This window comes from Papio anubis, chromosome 5 (assembly GCF_008728515.1).
Source record: "Papio anubis isolate 15944 chromosome 5, Panubis1.0, whole genome shotgun sequence".
Taxonomy (NCBI): Eukaryota; Metazoa; Chordata; class Mammalia; order Primates; family Cercopithecidae; genus Papio; species Papio anubis.
In genome coordinates, this window is record NC_044980.1 from 33,826,436 (window position 1) to 33,849,749 (window position 23,314).

General features: G+C 40.9%; 3 protein-coding genes across 5 annotated transcripts in view; 2 read left to right on the forward strand and 1 right to left on the reverse strand.

The window, feature by feature from the left end:
- The window catches only part of BRIX1 (biogenesis of ribosomes BRX1), a 10,295-nt gene extending 6,790 nt beyond the window's left edge, over window positions 1-3,505 (forward strand). The window contains exons 5-10 of the mRNA XM_003899564.3: window positions 55-104; window positions 211-284; window positions 825-875; window positions 952-1,053; window positions 2,669-2,797; window positions 3,050-3,505. Of these exons, the coding sequence (XP_003899613.2) occupies window positions 55-104; window positions 211-284; window positions 825-875; window positions 952-1,053; window positions 2,669-2,797; window positions 3,050-3,334 (691 nt within the window). The 3' untranslated portion in view covers window positions 3,335-3,505. The remainder of the gene's footprint in view (window positions 1-54; window positions 105-210; window positions 285-824; window positions 876-951; window positions 1,054-2,668; window positions 2,798-3,049) is intronic.
- The window catches only part of RAD1 (RAD1 checkpoint DNA exonuclease), a 24,752-nt gene extending 16,456 nt beyond the window's left edge, over window positions 1-8,296 (reverse strand). Inside the window, exon 1 of one of the 2 annotated variants that reach the window (XM_009208251.4) lies at window positions 8,131-8,296. The gene's annotated coding sequence lies outside the window, so the exon portion shown is untranslated. Of the gene's footprint in view, window positions 1-7,581; window positions 7,604-8,130 lie in introns of those variants that run through there. The other variant, XM_021939279.2, reaches the window with a different exon arrangement.
- The window catches only part of DNAJC21 (DnaJ heat shock protein family (Hsp40) member C21), a 25,530-nt gene continuing 9,746 nt past the window's right edge, over window positions 7,531-23,314 (forward strand). The window contains exons 1-8 of one of the 2 annotated variants that reach the window (XM_003899566.3): window positions 7,531-7,852; window positions 11,757-11,850; window positions 13,638-13,761; window positions 14,070-14,192; window positions 15,259-15,563; window positions 16,800-16,951; window positions 18,553-18,640; window positions 22,696-22,854. In XM_003899566.3, the coding sequence (XP_003899615.1) occupies window positions 7,756-7,852; window positions 11,757-11,850; window positions 13,638-13,761; window positions 14,070-14,192; window positions 15,259-15,563; window positions 16,800-16,951; window positions 18,553-18,640; window positions 22,696-22,854 (1,142 nt within the window). In that variant the 5' untranslated portion in view covers window positions 7,531-7,755. The remainder of the gene's footprint in view (window positions 7,853-11,756; window positions 11,851-13,637; window positions 13,762-14,069; window positions 14,193-15,258; window positions 15,564-16,799; window positions 16,952-18,552; window positions 18,641-22,695; window positions 22,855-23,314) is intronic. The other variant, XM_009208250.3, reaches the window with a different exon arrangement.

Consider the following 23,314-nt stretch of genomic DNA (forward strand, 5'->3'; position numbering starts at 1 on the left):
AAGCATTGACTACATTCGCTGATCAGTTGAAAAAGCTTCCTCTATATCTTTCAGGCTTTCAAATTCACCTCATGGACCGTCTGCTAAATTCCTTGTTCAAAATAGTAAGTTGACTCAATAAAATTTTTTAGATGAGGAAATTAAAAATAATCTTTTGAAATAGTTGTGTAAAAGTTGTAACTATTTTTGTTTTCGTTGCAATTTTTCTAGTTCATACCCTTGCTGAACTAAAGATGACTGGAAACTGTTTGAAAGGTTCTCGGCCCCTTTTGTCTTTTGACCCTGTAAGTTTCTCATTCAGTGTATGAGGTCTAATTTTCTTATCTGGCGTGGTTGTTTTTAGTAGATATAGTTGTGTAATTCAATTTAGTTTCACCCTCACCTTGATTTTATGGATTATCAATTCTTTCAGGCACATTTATAATGAGGTTATAGAAACAAATGAGCAAACAGTTTTTTTTTTTTTTTTTTTTTTTTTGAGACGGAGTCTTGCTCTGTCACCCAGGCTGGAGTGCTGTGGCCGGATCTCAGCTCACTGCAAGCTCCGCCTCCCGGGTTCCCGCCATTCTCCTGCCTCAGCCTCCGGAGTAGCTGGGACTACAGGCGCCCGCCACCTCGCCCGGCTAGTTTTTTTGTATTTTTTAGTAGAGACGGGGTTTCACCGTGTTCGCCAGGATGGTCTCGATCTCCTGACCTCGTGATCCGCCCGTCTCGGCCTCCCAAAGTGCTGGGATTACAGGCTTGAGCCACCGCGCCCGGCCTGAGCAAACAGTTTTAAACAAGGCAATCTACTGTTAAATAATATGCTTCCTTTATTTTTATAGGCTTTTGATGAATTACCACATTATGCTTTGTTAAAAGAACTCTTAATTCAGGTAAATATCTTTTAGCTATCCAAAATATACATGATATGTCTTGGAATAAGGAACTAACATACACTTTTTAAACTAGATCTTTAGTACACCACGGTATCATCCCAAAAGCCAACCATTCGTGGACCATGTGTTTACTTTCACCATTTTGGATAATAGGATATGGTTTCGGAACTTTCAGGTAAGCTTTACTTGATTTTTTAAATTATACCTTCTTTTTAACGGAATTAAATTTATTTATTTATTTATTTATTTTTTGAGACAGAGTCTCGCTCTTGTTGCCCAGGCTGGAGTGCAGTGGCACAATCTCGGCTCACTGCAACCCCCACCTCCCGGGTTCAAGCTTCTCTTGCCTCAGCTTCCTGAGTAACTGGGATTACAGGCACCCGTAATCACGCCTGGCTAATTTTTTTAGTTTTAGTAGAGATGGGGTTTTACCATGTTGACCAGGCTGGTCTCAAACTCCTAACCTCAGGTGATCCTCCCACCTTGGCCTCCCAAAGTCTGGGATTCCAGGCGTGAGCCACTGCTCCCGGCCTAATTTTTTTTTTATTAGAGATAGAGTGTCGCAGTGTTGCCTAGGTTGATCTTGAACCTCCTGGCCTCAAATGATCATCCCTCCTCAGCATCTTGAGTAGGTGGGATTACAGGTGTGAGCCACTGTACATGATCAATTTTTAATTAAACTTTTAGATAAGGATATACAGGGTCTGCATACACAAAAAATGCAAACAATCCTTTTGTTTTAAATAGCTTCCTTTTCCCTAAAGAGATTGCTGCAAGTAACTATGTACTGTCTTATACTTTAAGTGATCTCTACCTACTTCTATTCATGACTGTTAGTTGATACAGAGTATGGATTTCCTAATAAGCCATTACATATTTCACTTTATAGAAAAGGAATAGCTTGAAAATCCATGAGATACTTGGGTTCCTAATTTGTGGAAAGTGCTGTAAAGGATACAGTAAAATATAAGTTTCTCTCTAAAAGCTTTAAAACCACCTCAAGGGTTAAGACCTAGCAAAATGTAATTGCTATAGAAGGCATTCAGTGGCAATTGTTAGATGATGAGTCATACAGTGACTCATTCAGGAGAAAAGAAGAGGTGATTCTAGAAATCTTGAAGCAGGAGTTTGGCAGGATAAGTGCAGAAAGATGAAGAGGTGGAAGAGAACAAGAACAAAATTTTAGACAGCACATGACATAAACTGAGCTCTTTTCTGCATATTTTATATTGGATACCTGGCATGTGAGTTGAACACATCCTCCTAACCTCTGAGGGCAGACATGCCTGAACTAATAGATAACATAAGTATTTGTTGTTCAGAAGTCACCTTTTAATTCCATAATCAGTAGCTATGAAATAAATTTGGCTACATATCCTTTTAATCTATCTTGAATTAGATTTATAAACAATTTAGGGATTGGTTTACATTTCAAGAGTTCCCCCATAATATGCTTTAATACATTTTGTTAATAGTGGTTACTATTTTAAAATCCTATTTAACCACAGTTTTTCAAGGATATATGCATTGTGAGAAGCAAGATGTAAACCAAAATCGAATTACTCAATTTGAAAAGTACACACTGAAAAAACATTTTTCCATGATGACCTCCTATAAGTACTAATAGATTTCAGAAAATACTGATGATTTGGCATTTACCAAGTTTCACCCCCACCTTGATTTTATGGATTATCAATTATTTCAGGCACATTTATAATGAGGTTATAGTCAGTATACCTTTTTGGAATAATGTAACCAAACCAAAACGAAATGTTTCCTTTTTATTAAAGATCATAGAAGAAGATGCTGCTCTTGTAGAAATAGGACCTCGTTTTGTCTTAAATCTCATAAAGATTTTCCAGGGAAGTTTTGGAGGACCAACTTTATATGAAAATCCTCACTACCAGTCACCAAACATGGTAAGCTGTTGTTTTGTTCAGTAGTCTTCAATGTACCGGAACCCTTTGGCCAAAATGATTCTGTGAAGTAATTGCTGTTTTATTACCTGTGAAACTGAATTTGGTTTTTGCTGCATAGAGACTTGGAAATTACTCCTTTTTTTCATGACACTGGCTGAAGGGATATAAGGTTCATAACTGAAAGTTTTTGCCTTATATAAAATGTTTATTTTTATTTCAAAAGCGTCTAACCTTTTTTTTTTTAAATTTTAGCATCGGCGTGTCATAAGATCCATCACAGCTGCAAAATACAGAGAGAAACAGCAAGTGAAAGATGTGCAAAAACTGAGAAAGAAAGAGCCGAAGACTCTTCTTCCACATGATCCCACTGCAGATGTTTTTGTAACGCCAGCTGAGGAGAAACCAATAGAAATACAGTGGGTAAAACCAGAGCCAAAAGTTGATTTGAAAGCAAGAAAGAAACGGATTTACAAAAGGCAAAGAAAAATGAAACAGAGGAGGGACAGTGGGAAAAAAAATAAGTCAATGGAAACCTGATTTGTTTTTCAGTTACTTTATATTTATTTTGTATTCAATGTGTAAATACTTTTATTATCTGATACTATCTTATGTCTAATTAGTGTAGCATTTAGAAGAAAGAAAAATTAAGATCTTAAAATCAGTGATTATCTTTTTCTAAATAAAATATCACCAGAATTCATAAGTTAATTTCTGATTTCTTTTTGAAGTTTGTATTGCTAAAAATGTAGCACACTTAATGTAGCCTGTTCTCTTGGGTTGGAATTTTTGGTTTAGCAAAGCTGAAATTCAGACATTTATTAGGTCCTATTATTTGTAAAAGCATTCAACACTTCAAGAGCATCGATTGTGGATGGTAAAGTAGGAGTAGACTGGTAGAAAGGAAAGCATCTCACTGAAGTTTACTTTACTCTGAGTCACCACTAATGAAGCCATTGAAGAACCAACCTCTGATCTGTCACTTCAGAAAAGAGGACATTAAAATGTTTAGATTTTGAGAATCAAATGCGTTAATGGCTGTGTCGAAAGCACTTTGTGAATTTTTTATTTTATTATATTTTATTTCTGAGGTGGAGTTTTGCTTTTGTTGCCCAGGCTAGAGTGCAATGGCGCGATCTTGGCTCACCGCGACCTCCACCTCGGTGGTTCAAGCGATTCTCCTGCCTCAGCCTCGCAGGTAGCTGGGATTACAGGCATGTGCCACCACACCTGGCTAATTTGTTATTTTTAGTAGAGTTGGGGTTTCTCCATGTTGGTCAGGCTGGTCTCGAACTCCTGACCTCAGGTGATCTGCCCGCTTCAGCCTCCAAAGTGCTGGGATTACAGGCATGAGCCACTGAGCCCGGTCAAATTACATATTTATTTTAGAAGCAGTGTGTGTAGATTACTTATTTAGAAAACTAATAGTAAAAGAAGAAAAAAATAGGACAGTTGTTAGAGGGGATACCAGAACATTTGAATTTTTTCTCACATGAAAGAGAAACTGCTTATTGTGTAAGGGGGCACTGGGTTTAATATGGGTAAATTAGTAACAGGGAAAGAAAAGATTCTGAGTACCAGTGACCATGGAGGTAGGTGGCTGCTGACATAGACAGATAGAAATACAATAATATATAACATATATCTAATGAAATTACACATGCTGTTTCATCACCTGCTTTTTTGACTGCACACTTTTTCTATGTGTTTGTTCTACGTGTTGACTTGCTAACTGCATAGTATTCTGTGTGCCATAGCTATGTAATCAGTATTTACAGTTTTTCCTCTTTTTTTTTCTTGCTGGTATCAATGCTTGTAGTGAATCTATATATGTTACATATGTCTTTTTACACAACACTTTTGGTTTCCTAGAAGTGCAACTTAGGTTAAAGATTATGAACTCTAAGCTTTTTGCTTGCTCCCTCCACCACCATAACCTCACTAGAGGTTAGAGGGTTCATTTCCTTGTCCCCTTACCAGTTTCACTATGCATGAAAGAATCTGTCAATTTAATAGGTTAAAAAAAAAAAAAGCACTTTTTTTTTTATTAGTTACTGGTTTATCCTTTTTGACTGGACTAATGTTTTTCTGTAGTAGGACTGTCTTTTACTGATTTTGTAAGCACTTTTATATAGTAAGTTTATTGTAGATATCTTTCCTAGTTCACTTATATTTTAATTTTATGTCTTTATTATTTTAAGTCTTTAGGCAGAATGATCAATATTCATGGTTTTTTTCCCTTAAATTTTTTGTTAAGGAACGGCCTTCCTGAGTGTTTAATTGGCTACTTATCTTGAAATAGTCTAAATTAGGAAACTTGAAATCTTAAAAGTCATCTAAATTATGCAGGTAATTCAGGTCAGAGGTTCACTTGAAATACTTGTATGTGACTAGGGCCAAATCTGGTTAAATGGAAAAAAAAACAAAGTGGCCATTATTTTATTTAGGCAGTTGAATATAGTCTTGGATAAAAATAAGACAGCCGTATTCAGAATTTGTTTTTAAACATCCACATCTCAGGAACAAGTTAATTATAGGTTATAAAGTACATCAACAAGTTGGAAGTGTGAGTAGAGATACAAACTTGTACTTTTGATGTGTGCATTGTGCAGTTTTGGTGTAATTTCCGATTTCACAATTTTCAGTTAACAGTTTCCATATAGAGGTATCCTTACATCTCCAATTCCCTTTCACAATTATATGGATATCTTATTTGAGAATTCTTCTGGAATGGAACATCTCTAAGTCTGTGGTCATTTAAAGGGTACCTATTTAATAAAAGATGTTCCTTTATTAGCAGCAGGGTCTTGCTCTGTCACCCAGGGCTGTAGTGCGGTAGTGTGGTCATAGCTCACTGCAGGCTGTAACTCCTGGGATCAAGTATTCCTACCTCAGCCTCCTGAGTAGGTAGGACTACAGGCCCACACCACCATGCCTGGCTAGTTTTCTTTTTGGTTTTTTGGGTTTTTTTGTTGTTTTTTTTTTGTTTTTTTTTTGTAGAGGCAACCACCACGCCTGGCTAGTTCTTTTTTTTTTTTTTTTGTAGAGGCAAGTTCTCGCTATGTTTCCCAGGCTGGTCTTGAACTCTTGGGCTGAAGGGATCCTCCCGCCTCAAATTCCCAAAGTGCTAGGATTACAGGCAGGAGCCACCATGCCCGGTCAAGATGTTCCTTTAGACTGAAATTTATATCCAGCATAGTTACCTTTATACACTGTTAGAAGCAAAAATCCCTCTTTCTTCAGAAGGTAAAAGAAGTGAGTGATTCCTAGAGGCTGTATCCAAAACCAAATTAAGTTGGAGGGAGAAAATACTCCAAATTAAGTTGGAGGAAAACTTTCCTTGTCCGTTTTTGCCCCCCGCCCCCTGCATCCCCACTGCCCACCATCTCAATTCTGTTCTCAGGAGGGGAAAGGTTTCATATTCCCCCAAACTCAGACTTCTCAATCCTTATCCATTACCAATTTACCAACTAACTGAGACTGTGTAGAATCTTCCTCTGGAAAAAAGGAAAGTGTATGAATTCTGAGTAGTGAGTTGGTTGGTCAGTGGTGTGTGAAGTAACCTGATGAAGCTTAGCGTTGGTTTCTTTTATTTTACCGGGGGCAGCATATTGGGGAAGAGAAGGATAACCTTCCTAAACCACTTGGGTACCCCAACCCTGTGCAATAGATATTAGCAACATAGCTAACCATACATGATTGGTAAATACAACCCACACCTAACTGATGCATGTAAACTTTCCACATTAGAGTGAAATATATTGGCGTATTAATGCATTTTTAATAACAATTATGGTATTATTTTGATACCTTATCAAAGTGTTTGGAATAGTTGTGCAGATCTTCCATCTTGTAATACAATGTAATACAGCTAGTCAGATCAACCAAAACCTACTGGTTAAATACTATCCTTTAACTGCTTTCTTAACCTAGACCGATCTTGGAAAGGTAGGATTAGAGGCCAGAAAGTTAGGATTAAAGAGTGATGGATGGATAGATCGGCACAATTTCATCCATGGTGGTGGTAAGGCTTTTCATTATTTTTAAGTGTGTCGATGCTTCCCTTTTAAATTGTTTCAGCTTAAATAATCTTACTGTCCTTTCTTATGCATATTGGTCAAGATGATCAATACCAGAGATCTTAAGTGGCAGCTGAAGGGAATTAAAAATTGAGATAAAAAACCTGGTATTCTGTCCAACCGAATTCTGCTATTGTATTAGCTGAGAAGGCTTGAGTCAACCACTTGACCACTTGGAGTATGAATCGCCTCATCTATAAAAACGGGGCTCCATTGATAAATTCCAATCAGATATTTTCCAGAATCCTCTCCCATCCCATCTCCTGTCTCCCCCTTCAGCCCTCAGGTCGGCAGCCACTCACACTGACCGCCATTTGTGCCCCTCACAATGACACCAGCGTGGCCCTGCCTCCCTCCCGCGCGGCCCCGCCTCTCACTCCGCAGAGGCCCCGCCTCTCACCCCAAGGCCCCGCCTTCCTCCTGCTCTTCCCCGTCAAGGCCTGCCTTCCTCCCACGCGGCCCGCCTCTTTCTCCGCCAAGCTCCCGCCTTTCTCCTGCGCGGCCCGCCTCTCTCTCGCCAAGACCCCGCCTTCCCCCCGCGCGGCCCCGCCTCTCACCCCGCCGAGGCCCCACCCCCTCCCTCGCGGCCTTTTCCGGAACAGAGCCCACCCCTAGCCCATGCGAAGCGGCGGCCGTCGGCACCGCCCCCTCCGCGCTCCCGCGTGCCGCATCCCGCGTCGTCTGCCGCCACCGCGCGCCTTCACTGACCCTCACCGCCGCCGCTGTCGCCGCCGCCGCGCTCGCTGGCTGGCCCAGTGCGGGCGGCGGGCTCCCGCCGGAGAAGACTGCCAGCGCCGCCGCCGCCGCCGCTTCGGCCCGGGCTCGGGCCCGGGCCCCGACCCCGTCCCGGGCCCCAGCGCCAGCCGCCAGCCCGATCGGGCGATGAAGTGTCACTATGAGGCGCTGGGGGTGCGGCGCGACGCCAGCGAGGAGGAGCTGAAGAAGGCCTATCGGAAGCTGGCCCTGAAATGGCACCCGGGTAGGTACCTGACCCGCAGCCGCCGCGGGCCCTCGGACAAGCCCGGCCCTCCCCGACTGTCCCTTCCCCGGGTCGGACTCCGCGGAGGCAGCAGAGAGCGACCTGGCGGCCTAGGAGCTTCTTGCCCGGCCCGGCCGGTGCCCGGCGCTGCCCCGCCCGCCTCGGTGGGCGCAGCGCTCCGCCCAGGCGCCCCCCGGCTCACACCCCATCTCCTCATACCCGCGACCCCGGTCCCGCATCGCCACTGTAGGGGAAAAACTGAAGTCCAGCGACCTCACCTGCTCCTGTTGCCAGGTCGCAGACACCACGAGGGAGCAGTCGGGGACTCGGAACTCGGACCTGCCCCAGGCTTGCCCTTCCCTGCGTCCCTTGAAGCGCAGCCTCTCGGTGTTTTTCCTCGTCTGCCCACCACTTCGTCCGGGTATCCCAGATACTTCAACCTGATGTATGGCTCCTTTCCTTTCTTAGTTAAGAAGTTAAGAGACGAGAGCTAGTAAAATATCTTTTAAATAGGAATGCACTTTTTCCGCTTTTTTTAAATTTTAATAGGCTGATTAAGCAGACCCTGTACTTCACTTTGGACATGATTCTGCCAAGGAAGAGTTTTAATCAGGCGGCTTCCCTAGTAAAGTTTGTATGTTTACTTAGAAGTATCCTTCCTCTGGATGTGTCATTGGACTATAATCCAGGCCTGTGTGACTTTTATGAAGTAATCTGATCTTCCAGGCTGGGAAACTAAGACGGTAGTTGACGCTCAGCTTTTTGAAGTTTACATGACGAGTCTTTCATATTTGCATTAATCAGTAAACACGGTTACAGAGTATCCAATATATGCAAGTCACTGCCCTCTACTAAGTAGATTTGGAAATGCTAAGACAGGGATCTTAGAGTCTTGTTAGGAAAACAACTTTCTGCTTTACACAAACGAAAAGTTAAATACAACTGCCCTCTAAAAAAAATCGCAACATACATAATTGGTGATTAGATTAATAGAACAACTAATATATGCTCCAGGAATTCAGGGAGGGAGTTACTTTGTATTGAGTCTTCCCCTTCTCAGAGGAGTTTGGACTGGATCCTAGAGGAATGCAGTTTGGAAAAGTGAGCTCAACAGTATGGAGGATAGCATGGTGGAGGACAAAAGATGTTCCAGGGGACAGTTTGGCTGAAGATGGTGTTTATTGCAGGTCTGAAAAATAAGGATTAGGAGAGGAGTGGAAGGAAAGGCCAGGGATCCAAAGTCAAAAGGGAATGGCTATGGTTGATAGAATGAGAGAGAGAGGTGTGGGTCTGTTACTTCAAGTTAGGTTTACCAACAGAGGCATGAAAAAAATGTGATTATAAATATATTAGAGCAGAAGTAAATGAACTGATGTTCATCATAGCAGAAAGTCAGAAGAAACAACCAAAATTAATAAATGTAAAAATAGTATAGAAGTATATTCTTAGAGTTTGGGTTAGTGGTTAGTGTAGAAGCGTGTTCTTAGAGTTTGGGTTGTTACTGTTAGACATCGAGTTAGGAATTAGAAGGAAGTTCGGAATTCCTTGACTTTCTAGGTGGGAAAGGGTAAATGAAGTAGAGAATGCTGTGACCAAAAGCGTATATAATTTTCTGAAGAGTGATTTTAAATCAGACTGTATTTCTTGAATACAAGAGTAGTTTGAAATCAGATTGTATTTCTTGTAATCTTGAATATTAGGCCAAGGACTGTGAAATTTGCTTCGCTAAATAAGGGAGAGTTGTGGCTGGTTTTATTAAGCTGCCATGGGAGGGTACTATGAAGGCAACTGAGTGGATTGAAGAGGGCTGGAGACAGAAGTTAGGGAGAGTCCGCAGTGGACAGATGGGTAAGGGCCCAGGCCAGGCTCGGGGTCAGCGGGAGGGGGAAAGCCCAAGGGGAGGAGATGTTGGGAAGGAAAAATGACCAGATTTGGTGATTAATTAGAAATCAGTGCAAGGAAGAAGCATGCAAATATGACTAAAATATCAGTTAACTCCTGTGAAACCAAACCTGTTAGGAACTGAATGCAAATATCTTCTCTAAATATCATCATAATTTATGGCATCAGTGTGATGGTAACTGAGAATGGGCAGCAGGAAGCCCTGAAGAGCCGTGGTCTATGGCTGCGAAACTATTTGTAGATAATACATTACTGTCATGTTTTCTTATAACTTCTTGGGAAGGGTAGTATTGAGCTGTAGCTTAAAGAATTTTAGTGTGCTCCGGCCAGGCGCGGTGACTCATGCCTGTAATCCCAGCACTTTGGGAGGCTGAGGTAGGCGGATCACACCATCCTGGCCAACATGGTGAAACCCTGTCTCTACTAAAAACACAAAAATTAAATGCGCGCACCTGTAGTGTCCCAGCTACTTGGGAGGTTGAGGCAGGAGAATTGCTTGAACCCAGGAGGCAGAGCTGAGCCAAGATCGCTTCGCTGTACTCCAGCCTGGTGATAGAGCGAGACCCCGCCTCAAAAAACAAAACAAAAAAAAAAAAAAAAAGAAGAACTTTAGTGTGCTCCATAGTCAATTCAAAATATTTTACTTTCTGAATGTATTAGTTGTCTATTACTATGTAACAAATTACCAGTACCTCAGGGCTTAAGACAACAAACAACAAAAACAGCAAGCGTATATTCACTATATGGACTCCCACAGTTTCTAAAGATCAGAATCTGGGAGCGGCTTGGCTAGATGATTTTGGCTTTCTCTCATTGTCTGAAAGGACCTGCTTCCAGCTCACCAACCACCAACTCATGTGGTTGTGGCAGGCCTCAGTGCCCTGCTGGCTGTTGGCTGGAACCTCCTTCATCCCATGAGCTTCTCCATAGGCAGCCTGAGTTGCTCATGCTATGGCAGCTGGCCACTCCCAGAGTGATCAAGAGAGAGGGAAAGCCCAAGGTAGAAACTGCAGTCCTTTATAACCTCATCTCGGAAGTGAGGTACCATTACTTCTGCCATCTCCTGATGGTCACACAGACTAACCTTGCTGACACAGAAGGGACTGCACAAGGTGTGAATGCCAGGAGGCAGGGTGCTGTCTTGCAAGCTGGCTACCACCCTGAGGCAAGGACGCTTTCTGAATTCCATGGTTCAGGAAGCACAGCTAAGGAAATAATAACTAATTAGTGTATATTTTTAAAACTGTATGAGATTTCTTTTGATATACATTGATGAGAAAGAAAAAAAACAATGTGAGCACTAAATGTAATCTAGCACAAAATAAGCCTTTCTAGAACTGATTTTATTTATTTTACTCCTTTTGAAAGTAAAATTTATACTACTCAGAATTTTCCATTTGTGGATATCCAGTTGACTTATTTTACTTTTATTTTGTTTTGTTTTGTTTTGCTTTATTTTATTTTATTTTATTCTGTTTTAGAGATGGAGTCTCGCTCTGACACCAATGCTGGAGCACAGTGGTGCAATCTAGGCTCACTGCAACCTCTGCCTTCTGGGTTCAAGTGATTCTCCCACTTCAGCCTCCCGAGTAGCTGGGACTACAGGCATGCGCCACCACGCTGGGCGAATCTTTTGTATTTTTAGTAGAAACGGGGTTTCACCATGTTGAACACCAGACTGGTCTCGAACTCCTGACCTCAAGTAATCCACCCGCCTTGGCCTCCTAAAGTGCTGGGATTACAGTAGGCATGAGCCATCACGCCGGCCCAGTTGACTGTTTAGTGATGTACCAAAGCTTAGGGAAAAGCCTGAAATTTCTACTTAGGTTGATACTTTTAACAAATCTTGATTATTAACTGTTATACGGGGTCTCTCTGCTTTGATCTAGTTGTCTTTGTTTTGTGCACTTCTCGTCTGTTTATGGCATTTCTGATGAAAGAGGTGTTATTTAGATTCTGTCCTCTACGTTTTTGATTGACTAAATTTCTGTTACTTTAACAGATAAAAATCTGGATAATGCCGCAGAAGCAGCTGAACAATTTAAATTAATCCAGGCAGCATATGACGTGTTGAGTGACCCTCAGGAAAGAGCATGGTGAGCATCACGCTGTCCTTCCCATCCTAGTTTATGATATTGGGAGCAATTGTCAATATAGGTGGCTTTTTTTTCAAATTTAGTACATTAAATGGTTTTTGGTGTGTCCTGAAACATCTGTCACCTAGTCATCACATAAAATCTAATGTTTGGGTCAGAAGGAACCTTGGAAATGATTGCTCCAATTATCTGATTTCATAGGGGGTGAAACAGAAAGTTTGGTGATATTTTATCATTTTAATTTTGATACTTTAGGTGACTTCTCATTAAATACCCTTTGGTGTATGACAGATTTACTGGTATCAGACAGGAAGAATGTTTTCTTTTTTTTTTGAGACGGAGTTTTGCTGTGTCACCCAGGCTGGAGTGCAGTGGCGCAATCTCAGCTGACTGCAACCTCCGCTTCCCAGGTTCAAGCGATTCTCCTGCTTCAGCCTCCTGAGTAGCTGGGACTACAGGTGTGTGCCATCACACACCTGTATTGTTTTTTTAGTGGGGATGGGGTTTCACCATGTTGGCCAGGCTGGTCTCAAACTCATGACCTCAAGCAATCCACCCGCCTTGACCTCCCAAGTGCTAGGATTACAGGTGTGAGCCACTGTGCCCGGCCAATACAGTGTTTTAATACAAGAATGGTAATCCTCAAAGCTACTTTATATGAATAAATTGAATTAAGTTTCTGCATCTGTGACAGATATTACTAATGATGGTCTGATCATTTAAAATAATTTCCAGATGAAAATTACTATGTTTGAAGTTCTCAGTTTTCAGATTCTCAATTAACTTTTTGCCACAAGGAAATAGGTTGTAAGCTTTGACATAACTGTGCAAGATCCTGCTCTTACAAAGAGCTACTGTGCAAATCATCTTTCTGTTAAACAGTGTACAGCACAGGTGGCTGTCAAGAAAAAAAGGCTGTAAAGAAAATTCTTATAAAATTGTGTTTTATAAGAAAATCAGAGAGAGGATCCTGAACATTTCTCTACCAAGGAATTTGGAGATCTGGTCTTGGAATTGCTTTTGCCTTCCTCTCAGAACTTCGAAATTCTTTCCTGACTTCCTTTTGCTTAGTCTCTTCTCAAGATCTTGGGTTGTTTTCTGATCCTTGGGATTCCTTTGTCTTTTTATTGAAAGCTCTTGCCTAGTAACTGTCTTTTTACCTGGAAGCAGTACCACGTAGTGGCTAGGAGCCGGTCTTCCCAATGTAGGAGACCTGCTTCTGAATTCTGACCTTGCTGGTTACTGGTTTTATGATCAAGGATGACAAATTACGTAATATCACTGACTTCCATTTCCTCTTATATCAAATGGAGATAACAACTGCCTTTACAGAGTTATGAGAAGTAATTGTATGTGTGTGAAGCTCCTAGATTAAGTTGACCTAAATATAGGAAGAGTCTTATTCTGGTGCATCTTGGTAAATTTCCAAATCACAGATGTGTAATGATTCTGTGGGCCAGATTTCCTATGTCCTGTTTTGTGTTTCTTTCCTGTGGAAGTACAGGACTCAGAGACAGTCATGGAAATTCCTTGGCTTTTTAAATTCCCCTGTTCATGTGGGCTAGCATTGTATAATGTATCAGAAGTTGCAGGCCTAGTTAAAATTAACAGTTCTGTGAAAGATTATGAACTCTTTTCATGTTAATATTTCCTTAAAAGTTTTTGGTTATGGATTGGACATATCCACAACCAAAAATGTACAGTAATAATATTCAAAAGGAGCAAGAAATCCTTTTGAATTCTTACTTATTCAGCCTTCACTGATGATGCTAATTTTTGTTTTTCAGGTATGATAATCATAGAGAGGCCCTACTTAAAGGTGGGCTTGATGGCGAATATCAAGATGACAGCTTAGATTTGCTACGCTATTTCACCGTTACCTGTTATTCTGGTTATGGAGATGATGAAAAGGTAAGATAAATGAACTCACCCTTAATTTCTTGTCAAGTACTAAGACTCACATACCAAGAGAGTTCTTAAAACTATTCTGTAATAGAAAGTGAAGCAGTGTTCATTTTGAAAACTGAAGCTGCATTACCTTCATGTTTAAACTGTCAGTGTATAAAAACCTCCAGTTGAAATCTAAATGTACTTTCAGGGACTGAACTTTGTCCCAAAATTCTTCAACATTAAAATTTTTCATTTTGTATTTTAAAATCTTATTCTGTGATTAGGCTGTGAAAGTGTTAAGAATTTGTTTTTGTTACTGTTTTTTTTAGGGCTTTTACACGGTGTATCGTAATGTTTTTGAAATGATTGCCAAGGAAGAACTAGAATCTGTGTTAGAGGAAGAGGTTGATGATTTCCCAACTTTTGGAGACTCCCAGAGTGACTATGATACGGTAAAAGAAAAATACATTGTGTTCTATAATTAGTATTTATCACTGTGCCATTTTTAAATTTAATTTAATTTTTTGAGATGGTCTCACTCTGTCACCCAGGCTGTAGTGCAGTGGTATGATCATATCTCACAACAGCCTCAAACTCCTGATCCTCCTGCCTCAGCCTCCTGAGTAGCTGGGGAACACAAATGTGCGCCATGACATCTAGCTAATTTGTAAATTTTTTTGTAGAGATGGGGTCTTGCTAAGTTTCCCAGGCTGATCTTGAACTCCTGGCCTCCCTCCTTGACCTCCCAAAAGATTGGGATTACAGTCATGAGCCACAGCTCCCAGCTTCCCATTTCCTCGTTTTAAAACAATTGGGTCTAGTTCTCGGACCTATCCCATGACCTCTCTTTGTCTCTCTTCCTTTCTGAAGTAGCTTTTGGATCTCTTGCAACCTTCCCTCTACTTTTCCTTTTTTATTTTTTATTTTTATTTTTATTTTATTTACTTATTTATTTTGTTTGAGATGGCGTTTCACTCCTGTCGCTCAGGCTGGAGTGCAGTGGCACCATCTCAGCTCACTGCAACCTCAGCCTCCCAGGTTCAAGCGATTCTCCTGCCTCAGTCTCCCACGTAGCTGGGATTACAGGCTCCCACCACCAATGCTCGGCTAATTTTTGTATTTTTAGTAGAGACGGGGTTTCGTCGTGTTGGCCAGGCTGGTTTCAAACTCCTGACCTCAGGTGATCACCCACCTCAGCCTCCCAAAGTACTAGGATTACAGGTGTGAGCCACCATGCCTACTTTTCCCTTTTAATTTACTAATTATTTACTGATTATTTACTAATCACCATAGTCCCATCCAGTGATTAGTAAGGCTATTTTTATTTTCTCATTAGGTTTATTTTGAAGAGTGATTTATTCTCGAAAGCCTTAGAAGTACTATCTTCTCCAGTGATTAATAGAAGTGTTATATATGTGAAAAAAGAAAGCTAAAAGATGTTTTGCATCACTAATATTTACTGCTTTTCTAAAAAAAAATTTAAAAGCCCAGAAGTTAATCTGTTTTCTTTGTCACTAGGTAGTCCATCCTTTCTACGCTTATTGGCAGAGTTTCTGCACTCAAAAGAATTTTGCATGGAAGGAAGAATATGATACACGACAAGCTTCAAACCGCTGGGAAAAACGAGCCATGGAAAAAGAAAACAAAAAGGTTCGGGACAAAGCAAGGAAAGAGAAGAATGAGCTTGTCCGTCAGCTGGTAGCTTTCATTCGTAAAAGAGATAAAAGAGTGCAGGCTCATCGAAAACTTGTGGAAGAACAGAATGCAGAGAAGGCAAGGAAAGCCGAAGAGATGAGGCGGCAGCAGAAGCTAAAGCAGGCCAAGTGCGTAGCATGCGCGGGGCCCTCTTCTCAGTATCGGTGGGGGTCAGAGGCAGCACCAGCGGTACCTGACATGTTCATGATGGGTTCAGTCATCAGCCTGGCTTTGTCCTGCTTTTTGTTCTTTTTAAAATTGTGGCATTGAATAGTGTTTTTTCATCTACTGTATAAAAATTATTATTATTATTATTATTTTTGGGACAGAGTCTCGCTCTGTTGCTCAGTCTAGAGTGCAGTGGCACGATCTCGGCTCACTGCAACCTCTGCCTCCAGGTTCAAGGGGTTCTGCTGTCTCGGCCTACCAAGTAGCTGAGATTACAGGCTTAATATGCCGCCACACCCAGCTAATTTTTGTGTTTTTAGTAGTGACGAGGTTTCACCCTGTTGGCCAGGCTGGTCTCCTACTCCTGGCCTCGGGTGATGTGCCCGCCTCAGCCTCCCAAAGTGCTGGAATTATAGGCATGAGCTACAGTGCCTGGCCTAAAGTTTTTATTTGAATTGCATGTTTTCCTTCAGAGACCCTTTACATTTGAGAGATCCTTTAGACTCTTGTAAAATTTAATAATTTTAATTAATAACTAACGTTAATTTTATTCTTCCTCTATGCAAGGCTGTGTTCTAAGTGCCTTCCTCACAGCAATGCTGTGAAGTAACTTATCCTCCTTGTTCTTTCAAGGAAACAAGGCAGACAGGCCTAAGATCACAGAGCCAGTAAATGGTAGAGGAATTGAACCTGAGAATTCTGACTCCACGCTTTCCTGCTTTAGCCACCGTGCAGTACTGCCTTTTGGTCAGTGTACTCTGAGATACTCTGTTCATTTTAGTTCCTCTAAAGTTTTGTTATTAAAAAGTTACTGTAAAAGCATTCTGTCCAGAGCATTATAGCATTCTTTTAAAAATTACTCACTTCTTAAGAATCCTAACTCATCCCACCCTCATCTTTTGAAAATTAACACTTTACCTACACGACTTAAAATCGTCTGAAGATTTTTAATAAGTTGCTGAGTTACGTGTTTCAAAACCTATTATCTACTGCTGGAGCAATTAAAATCAACCATGTAACAGGTAACAGGTTTAAGTGACTTTGCCTTGGTTTTAACTAAGCACAGCTTTTAAGTTTGTAAGCATGGATAGGTTGGGAGCAAGCTCTCTAGGGGGAATGGATTTTAAACCTAAGTAGTAAGTATAAACCATGCAGAGGCGTGCTTGTTGCTATGAGACTGTGCTGTATGTGTCCAGACTGGCGGAGCAGTACAGAGAACAGAGCTGGATGACTATGGCGAATTTGGAGAAGGAGCTCCAGGAGATGGAGGCACGGTACGAGAAGGAGTTTGGAGATGGGTCGGATGAAAACGAAATGGAAGAACATGAACTCAAAGATGGGGAGGATGGTAATGTTGTTTTTATACAGTGTGTACTTCTAGCTGTGTAACATGACAAATGGCCATGTTTACAAGTGTGACTATTAAAGAAAAAATTAAGTGGTAGGTCAAGTTTTAATAGTAACTATTTCTAGAAAAGCTGATATTGCATGAGAATCTATGTGTTGTGTATAAATTCTTCCTCTCCCTTGTGACTTTATAGAGGGGCTCCTCTTCGTGTTCCAAAATGTTGTTTTCTTTGCCGCTATCATTAGAGCACAGGTATTTGACTTCCTTAAAAGGCAAGGATAGGGCATTTTTGAGAATAGCTGTATTTTCCCCACTGTCTCTATAAAATTGACCCAATTTTACCTTATCTACAAATGTGATTTTTCAGATTAGTAGCCCAAATGATAAAATGATAAACTTTTATTTATTCAAAATGACTAGGAAGTGTTTTATTAATGAATCAGAAGTAATACTTGTGAACGTACTTTGAAAATTAAAAAGCACTCTATAAATGTGAGATGGCCTAATTTACATCGAGTTTTACAATTTATAGCGTCCTTTCACATCCAAGATCTCACTGGATCCTCACACAATCCCCCTTACATGGAGGTTTTGCTCATGGAATTGTCTCTATTTTGCCGTTGTGGAAACTAGGACTCTGAGAAACTATGAGATGTGCCTGAGAACGTATGACCCTTTTAGATCCAGAGTTTTTGCTTCAAATCCAGTATTGTTAACTATTTGATTAATTAAAATTTCACATATACGATATATTGAAAGTCTACAATACCATAATGGAAAGTTAACACCGTATATTAAACATTAACACTAGATAGGGTATATTTTGATCATTTATGATTTCAATGAGATAGTCCTTCAGAATCATACTGACATCACTTATAAATAAGCAATATGTACATGGAAGAGATACCTTGAGATATTTATTGGTCCCGTAATAAATCCCAAATGACAGTTTACCTGTTTGTTTCTTCAAAAATAGAATATGGGTTTGTGAAAATAATTTCAGTTGAGCTTTTTAGTCACTTAGTTTTTGTGGACTATACTGATAGTAATTACTCAGTTGTAATAAAGCCAAAAACGTAAAAGTTTATAATGTGAAACTTTACATGTAATATGTTAACTTATGGCCTATCTGTCTTATAGTGATGGAATGTTATAAACTAAGTTTATTAAGTATTTAAGAGTAAGTCACAGTTGTAAATGTGTTTGGACCAAACCTTGCTCAAGAGGTAAACTAAGGAAAGACCTTTGTTGAAAAAACTGCTTCATGGTAGATCTATTAAAGTGGGATTTAATTTTTTAAACTTAGCTCACATCCAAGACTTTAAGGATGTTTTAAATCTTCTTTTAAGTAGACTTAGGAAAAGAACTTGAAAGGTAAGGTGCTTTATTTGGAAGCCTTTCCTTATAGTACGGTGCTTCTTTTAAAAAGCTAACTCAAATCCTGATAGCATTTTTTTTTTTTTTTGGTAAAGAAATAAAATTTAATTTCTAATTTATGTGCGAGTTTAGATCCTTACCAAAGAGATGAAATTTGTCAGCATATTTTAGATTTGTGCTCTGATCAGAAAGGTTTCTTACTGTAGGCTTCCCTCTTATAGGTAAAAACAGTGATGAGGCTGAGGACGCTGAGCTCTATGATGACCTCTACTGCCCAGCATGTGACAAATCGTTCAAGACAGAAAAGGCGTAAGTTTATTTATTTAATTTTATTTTATTATTTTGAGACAGGGTCTCATTCTGTCACCAAAGCTGGAGTGCAGTGGCACAATCATGACTCACCGCAGCCTTGACCTCTTGGACTCAGATCATCCTCCCATGTCAGCCTCCTGCGTGTCAAGGGCTACAGGCACCTGCCACCACAGCCAGCTAATTTTTTTAATAGGCTGGTACAAAAGTAACTGTGGTTTTTGCCATGACTTTCAGTAGCAAAAACTGCAGTTACTTTTGCACCAACCTAAATATTTTCTGTGGAGATGGGGTTTTGCCCTGTTGTCCAGGTTGGTCTTGAACTCCTGGGCTCAAGCACTCCACCTGCCTCAGCCTTTCAAAGTGCTGGGGTTACAAGTGTGAGCCACTGCATCCAGCTAAAAGGAGTAAGTTTAGTATCTTTGAACTTGTGTTTTCTTTTTTTTTTTTGAGACAGAGTCTCACTCTTGCCCAGGCTGGAGTGCACCGGCATGATCTCAGCTCACTGCAACCTCCACCTCCCGGATTCAAGCGATTCTCTTGCCTCAAGCTCCCGAGTAGCTGGGACTACAGATGCAGGCCATCGTGCCTGGCTAATGTTTGCATTTTTAGTAGAGACAGGGTCTCACCATGTTGGTCAGGCTGGTCTCAAACTCCTGGCCTTGGGTGATCCACTCGCCTCGGCCTCCCGAAGTGTTGGGATTACAGGCATGCGCCACAGCACCCGGCCCTTGTGTTTTCTTTTGAGTTGAAGTGTAACACTTTGAACGTTCTGAAGAGAATGTGCTTGTAGCAGTTGATAACTAGCCTCACATACTGTCTTGGGGGATTCCTTTCCAGCAAGGGAGGAAGAGGTATTTGTCCCTGCTGTTAAACCTGTTGTACTGATTCTCACTCATCCCAGTATTCCTACATAAGAGCTGCTTTTAAAACACATGCACTGTCTCCAGAAAGAAACGTTGCTTGTTTTGGCAAAGAAGAGACAGTCACATGGGCAAAAAGTCTAGACCATGTCTAATCATCTCCCTCCATTGTTGATGTCAGACCCAGCATCACTGTCACATGCAGGCTGATGCTGCCAATATAGGGACTTTAAACTTGTCCGGCCCAGAGTATCTTTGCTGAAGTGGAAGCACTTTATCTTAGGGGGACAATGATGAAGACAGAAGTGTTAAAAAGGATACCATTATTATAAAGGAGGGAGGAAAGAACATGGGAGAAAATGAGAGTAGAATCAGCAAGGGAAAAGAAGCAAAATGGGCAGTCAGAGAGAAAGGAGGCCAAAGGATGAGAATGGGGCTATGAGAGTCATAAATGGTATTACCATATGACCTCAGGGAGAAATAACAGAGTAGTAAGGGAAGGGGAAAGGGGCAGAAAAATTAGAAACAAGCAAGAAAAAGGTCAACAATGAAGGAGGTTTGAAAATTTTTTTTTATTTGGAAATAATGACACACTTAAAGGTAAATTGCAAGAAGCGAATACAGTGTGTCTGATTGACCTGTTACTAACATTTTGCACCATTTGCATGTCCTCTTTCTCTCTACACATTCACACACACACAGTTTTTTTCTGAATAATTTGAAAGTAACTTACATATATAGTGTTCTCTAAATACTCTAAATACTTCACTATATCTTAAGAATAAGGTTATTCTCGCTGGGCGCAGTGGCTCATGCCTGTAATCCCAGCACTTTGGAAGGCTGAGGCGGGCAGATCACCAGAGGTTCAGAGTTTGAGACCAGCTTGATCAATATGGAGAAACCCCGTCTCTACTAAAACTACAAAATTAGCTGGGCATGGTGGCACATGCCTGTAATCCCAGCTACTCAGGAGGCTGAGGCAGTAGAATCGCTTGAACCCGGGAGGCAGAGGTTGTGGTGAGCCAAGATCGTGCCATTGCACTCCAGCCTGGGCAACAAGAGTGAAACTCTGTCTCAAAATAAGAAAAAAGGGTAAGGTTATTCTCTTATGTAACCACGCTACAGTGATCAAATAAAAGTAATTATTAACATTGATATGGTATTTTTATCTAATTTATTACCTGTATTCCAATTTTGCCAATTGTTTATTAATATAGAATTTTCTCCACTTCAATACAGAATGCAGTCTAAGATCGTAATCTGGAATAGCTTGTCTTGTCTTTTATGCTGTTTACATTTTAGAAGTATACTGTTTCTTTAAAATACTTTTTTCATAGAATTCTTCTCATTTGGGTTTGTGCATTTCCTCATGATTAGATTCAGGTTATGCAGCCCTAGGTGGGATGCTGCACAAGCGTGTTGTGCTCTCAGGGATTCATAGCTGGAGACATGTAAAGTCCTTCTGCCCCTCATTTGTCATGATAATTTTCATCACCCAATCAAAGTGTCATCTAGTTTTACTACTATACTACTAATTTTACTATAGAGTTAGTATTTTTTCCCTTACAACAAGCTTTCCCTTGTAACATGTTTAATCTGTGAGGAGACACTTTAAAACTATGCAGATATCGTGCTTCTCATAAAAGTTTTCCTTATAACTTTGGCATCTGTTGATAGTTTTAGCTTGCATCAGTATTTTTTTTTTGAAGCGGAGTCTCTCTCTGTCGCCCGGACTGGAGTGCAGTGGCACGATCTTGGCTCACTGCAAGCTCCACCTCCCAGGTTCACGCCATTCTCCTGCCTTAGCCTCCTGAGTAGCTGGGACTACAGGCGCCCGCCAGCACGCCCGGCTAATTTTTCGTATTTTCAGTAGAGACAGGGTTTCACCATGTTAGCCAGGATGGTCTTGATCTCCTGACCTCGTGATCTCACCTCAGCCTCCCAAAGTGCTGCGACTACAGGCGTGAGCCACCACGCCCGGCCACATCAGTCTTTTTTATGATGGTTGCAAAATGATGCTTTTCCAGTGCCAGTGCCCCCTCCAGTTTTTATCTGTTAGTACTTGGCCTTTTGCTGTAAACTGGAGCCTTCCCTTTTATCCATGAAAAATGTGTCTGTTATCAGTTTGAATTTATGAATTTTTTTCAGTGTTGTATAATTCATTACCGACCTTTTCTTGCTCAAATTTTTCCAGAATTGGTTAGTGAGCATTCCTTCAAGCCAGTTTTTGTGTCCTTTTGACATGTGCCTTTTTTGGAGGACTTACTTTCAGACACAAGATCTCCCAGTATCTATCTCCAGGGCAGCTTGGTCTCAGGGAGAATTTTAGTGGGAAAGAAAAATAGCAACTAAAACTATAATACCAAAAGCCTAAACAGATGAGAGGAAGTAGATAGTTGGCAAAGGTTCCTCCTTTTTAGTTGATATAACTCTTGTAGCTTATGTTGTCAACTCTGTTTTGTGGAATGCTTGTTAGCTGCCTGTAGGTGTGCTAAGTCAGACATTGCCAGCAGGGTTTTGAACAGAGGGGTAGAGATGTGTCTAAACTTACATTACGGTGGTGAGAGTGAGGAAGGAGACCTCTCCTGAGAAGGTGAAAAGCAGCTGGTGAAAAAGCAAGAAGCAGTAAACTGCTCTTGTATTTCAAGCCCTCCCACCACCATTTCTCTAGTCCAGGGGCCTCTTCCTTTTAACATTAGAATGTGTGTTTTCTAATTTCCCAGTGATCCCTCCAAGTCTGTGGGATGGCCTGGAATGTAAAAACACTTAGCAAATACTTAGCAATTAAAAGGAAACAATGAAGGAAGCTTTAAGAACTGAAAAATCAAAATAATAAATAGAGAATTTAGCCAAACCTCCCCCTGCCAACATTCCCCCATCCCCAGAAAGGAAGAAAATGTATGTAGATAAAAGGACAGAGAAAGACAGGGGAAGCTGTGGTACTAGAAGAAAGAGCATGGCCACGAGCTTCCAGTGTGCTTACTACCAGAGGAATCCTGACACGTTCTGTTTCTCTGTATAAAATCATGAACAAATAAAAAAAAGAAAAAAATTTAAAGTAAATAAAAATCATAAACGTTTTGCTTAGTGGGGAAAAAAGCAAATTTTATCTTGGTTGCAGTTATCCAGCAACATTATCTGGACACCTGAACTAATTTTAGTGCAGCTGCTCATGTCAGATTGCTCTTTCAGCATGAAGAATCACGAGAAGTCAAAGAAGCATCGGGAAATGGTGGCCTTGCTAAAACAACAGCTGGAGGAGGAGGAAGAAAATTTTTCAAGACCTCAGATTGATGAAAGTCCATTAGATGACAATTCTGAGGAAGAAATGGAAGATGCACCAAAACAAAAGTACTTCTAAATATTAAATGTCACTAGAAATACTTATCACATTCAGAGATTGCATTTAAAGGTTTTGTTTTTTGTTTTTTGTTTTTTTTAGATGTAGAATTGCTCTGTCGCCCAGGCTGGAGTACAGTGGCCCAATCTCAGCTCAGTGCAACCTCCAACTCGTGGGTTCAAGTGATTCTCCTCCCTCAGCCTCCCAAGTAGCTGGGACTACAGGCACACACCAGTACGCCCAGCTAATTTTTGTATTTTTAGTTGAGACGGGGTTTCACCACGTTGGCCAGGCTCGTCTTGAACTCCTGATCTCAGGTGATCCACCTACCTCGGCCTCCCAGAGTGCTGGGGTTACAGGCGTCAGCTACCGCGCCCGGCCTTAAAGTCTGTTTTATCCCAAGAAAGTTACTCAGTTATGCTAATATTGTCTCCATAGTTTCCAGTTCATGGAACTTTATAGTGTTGAAGT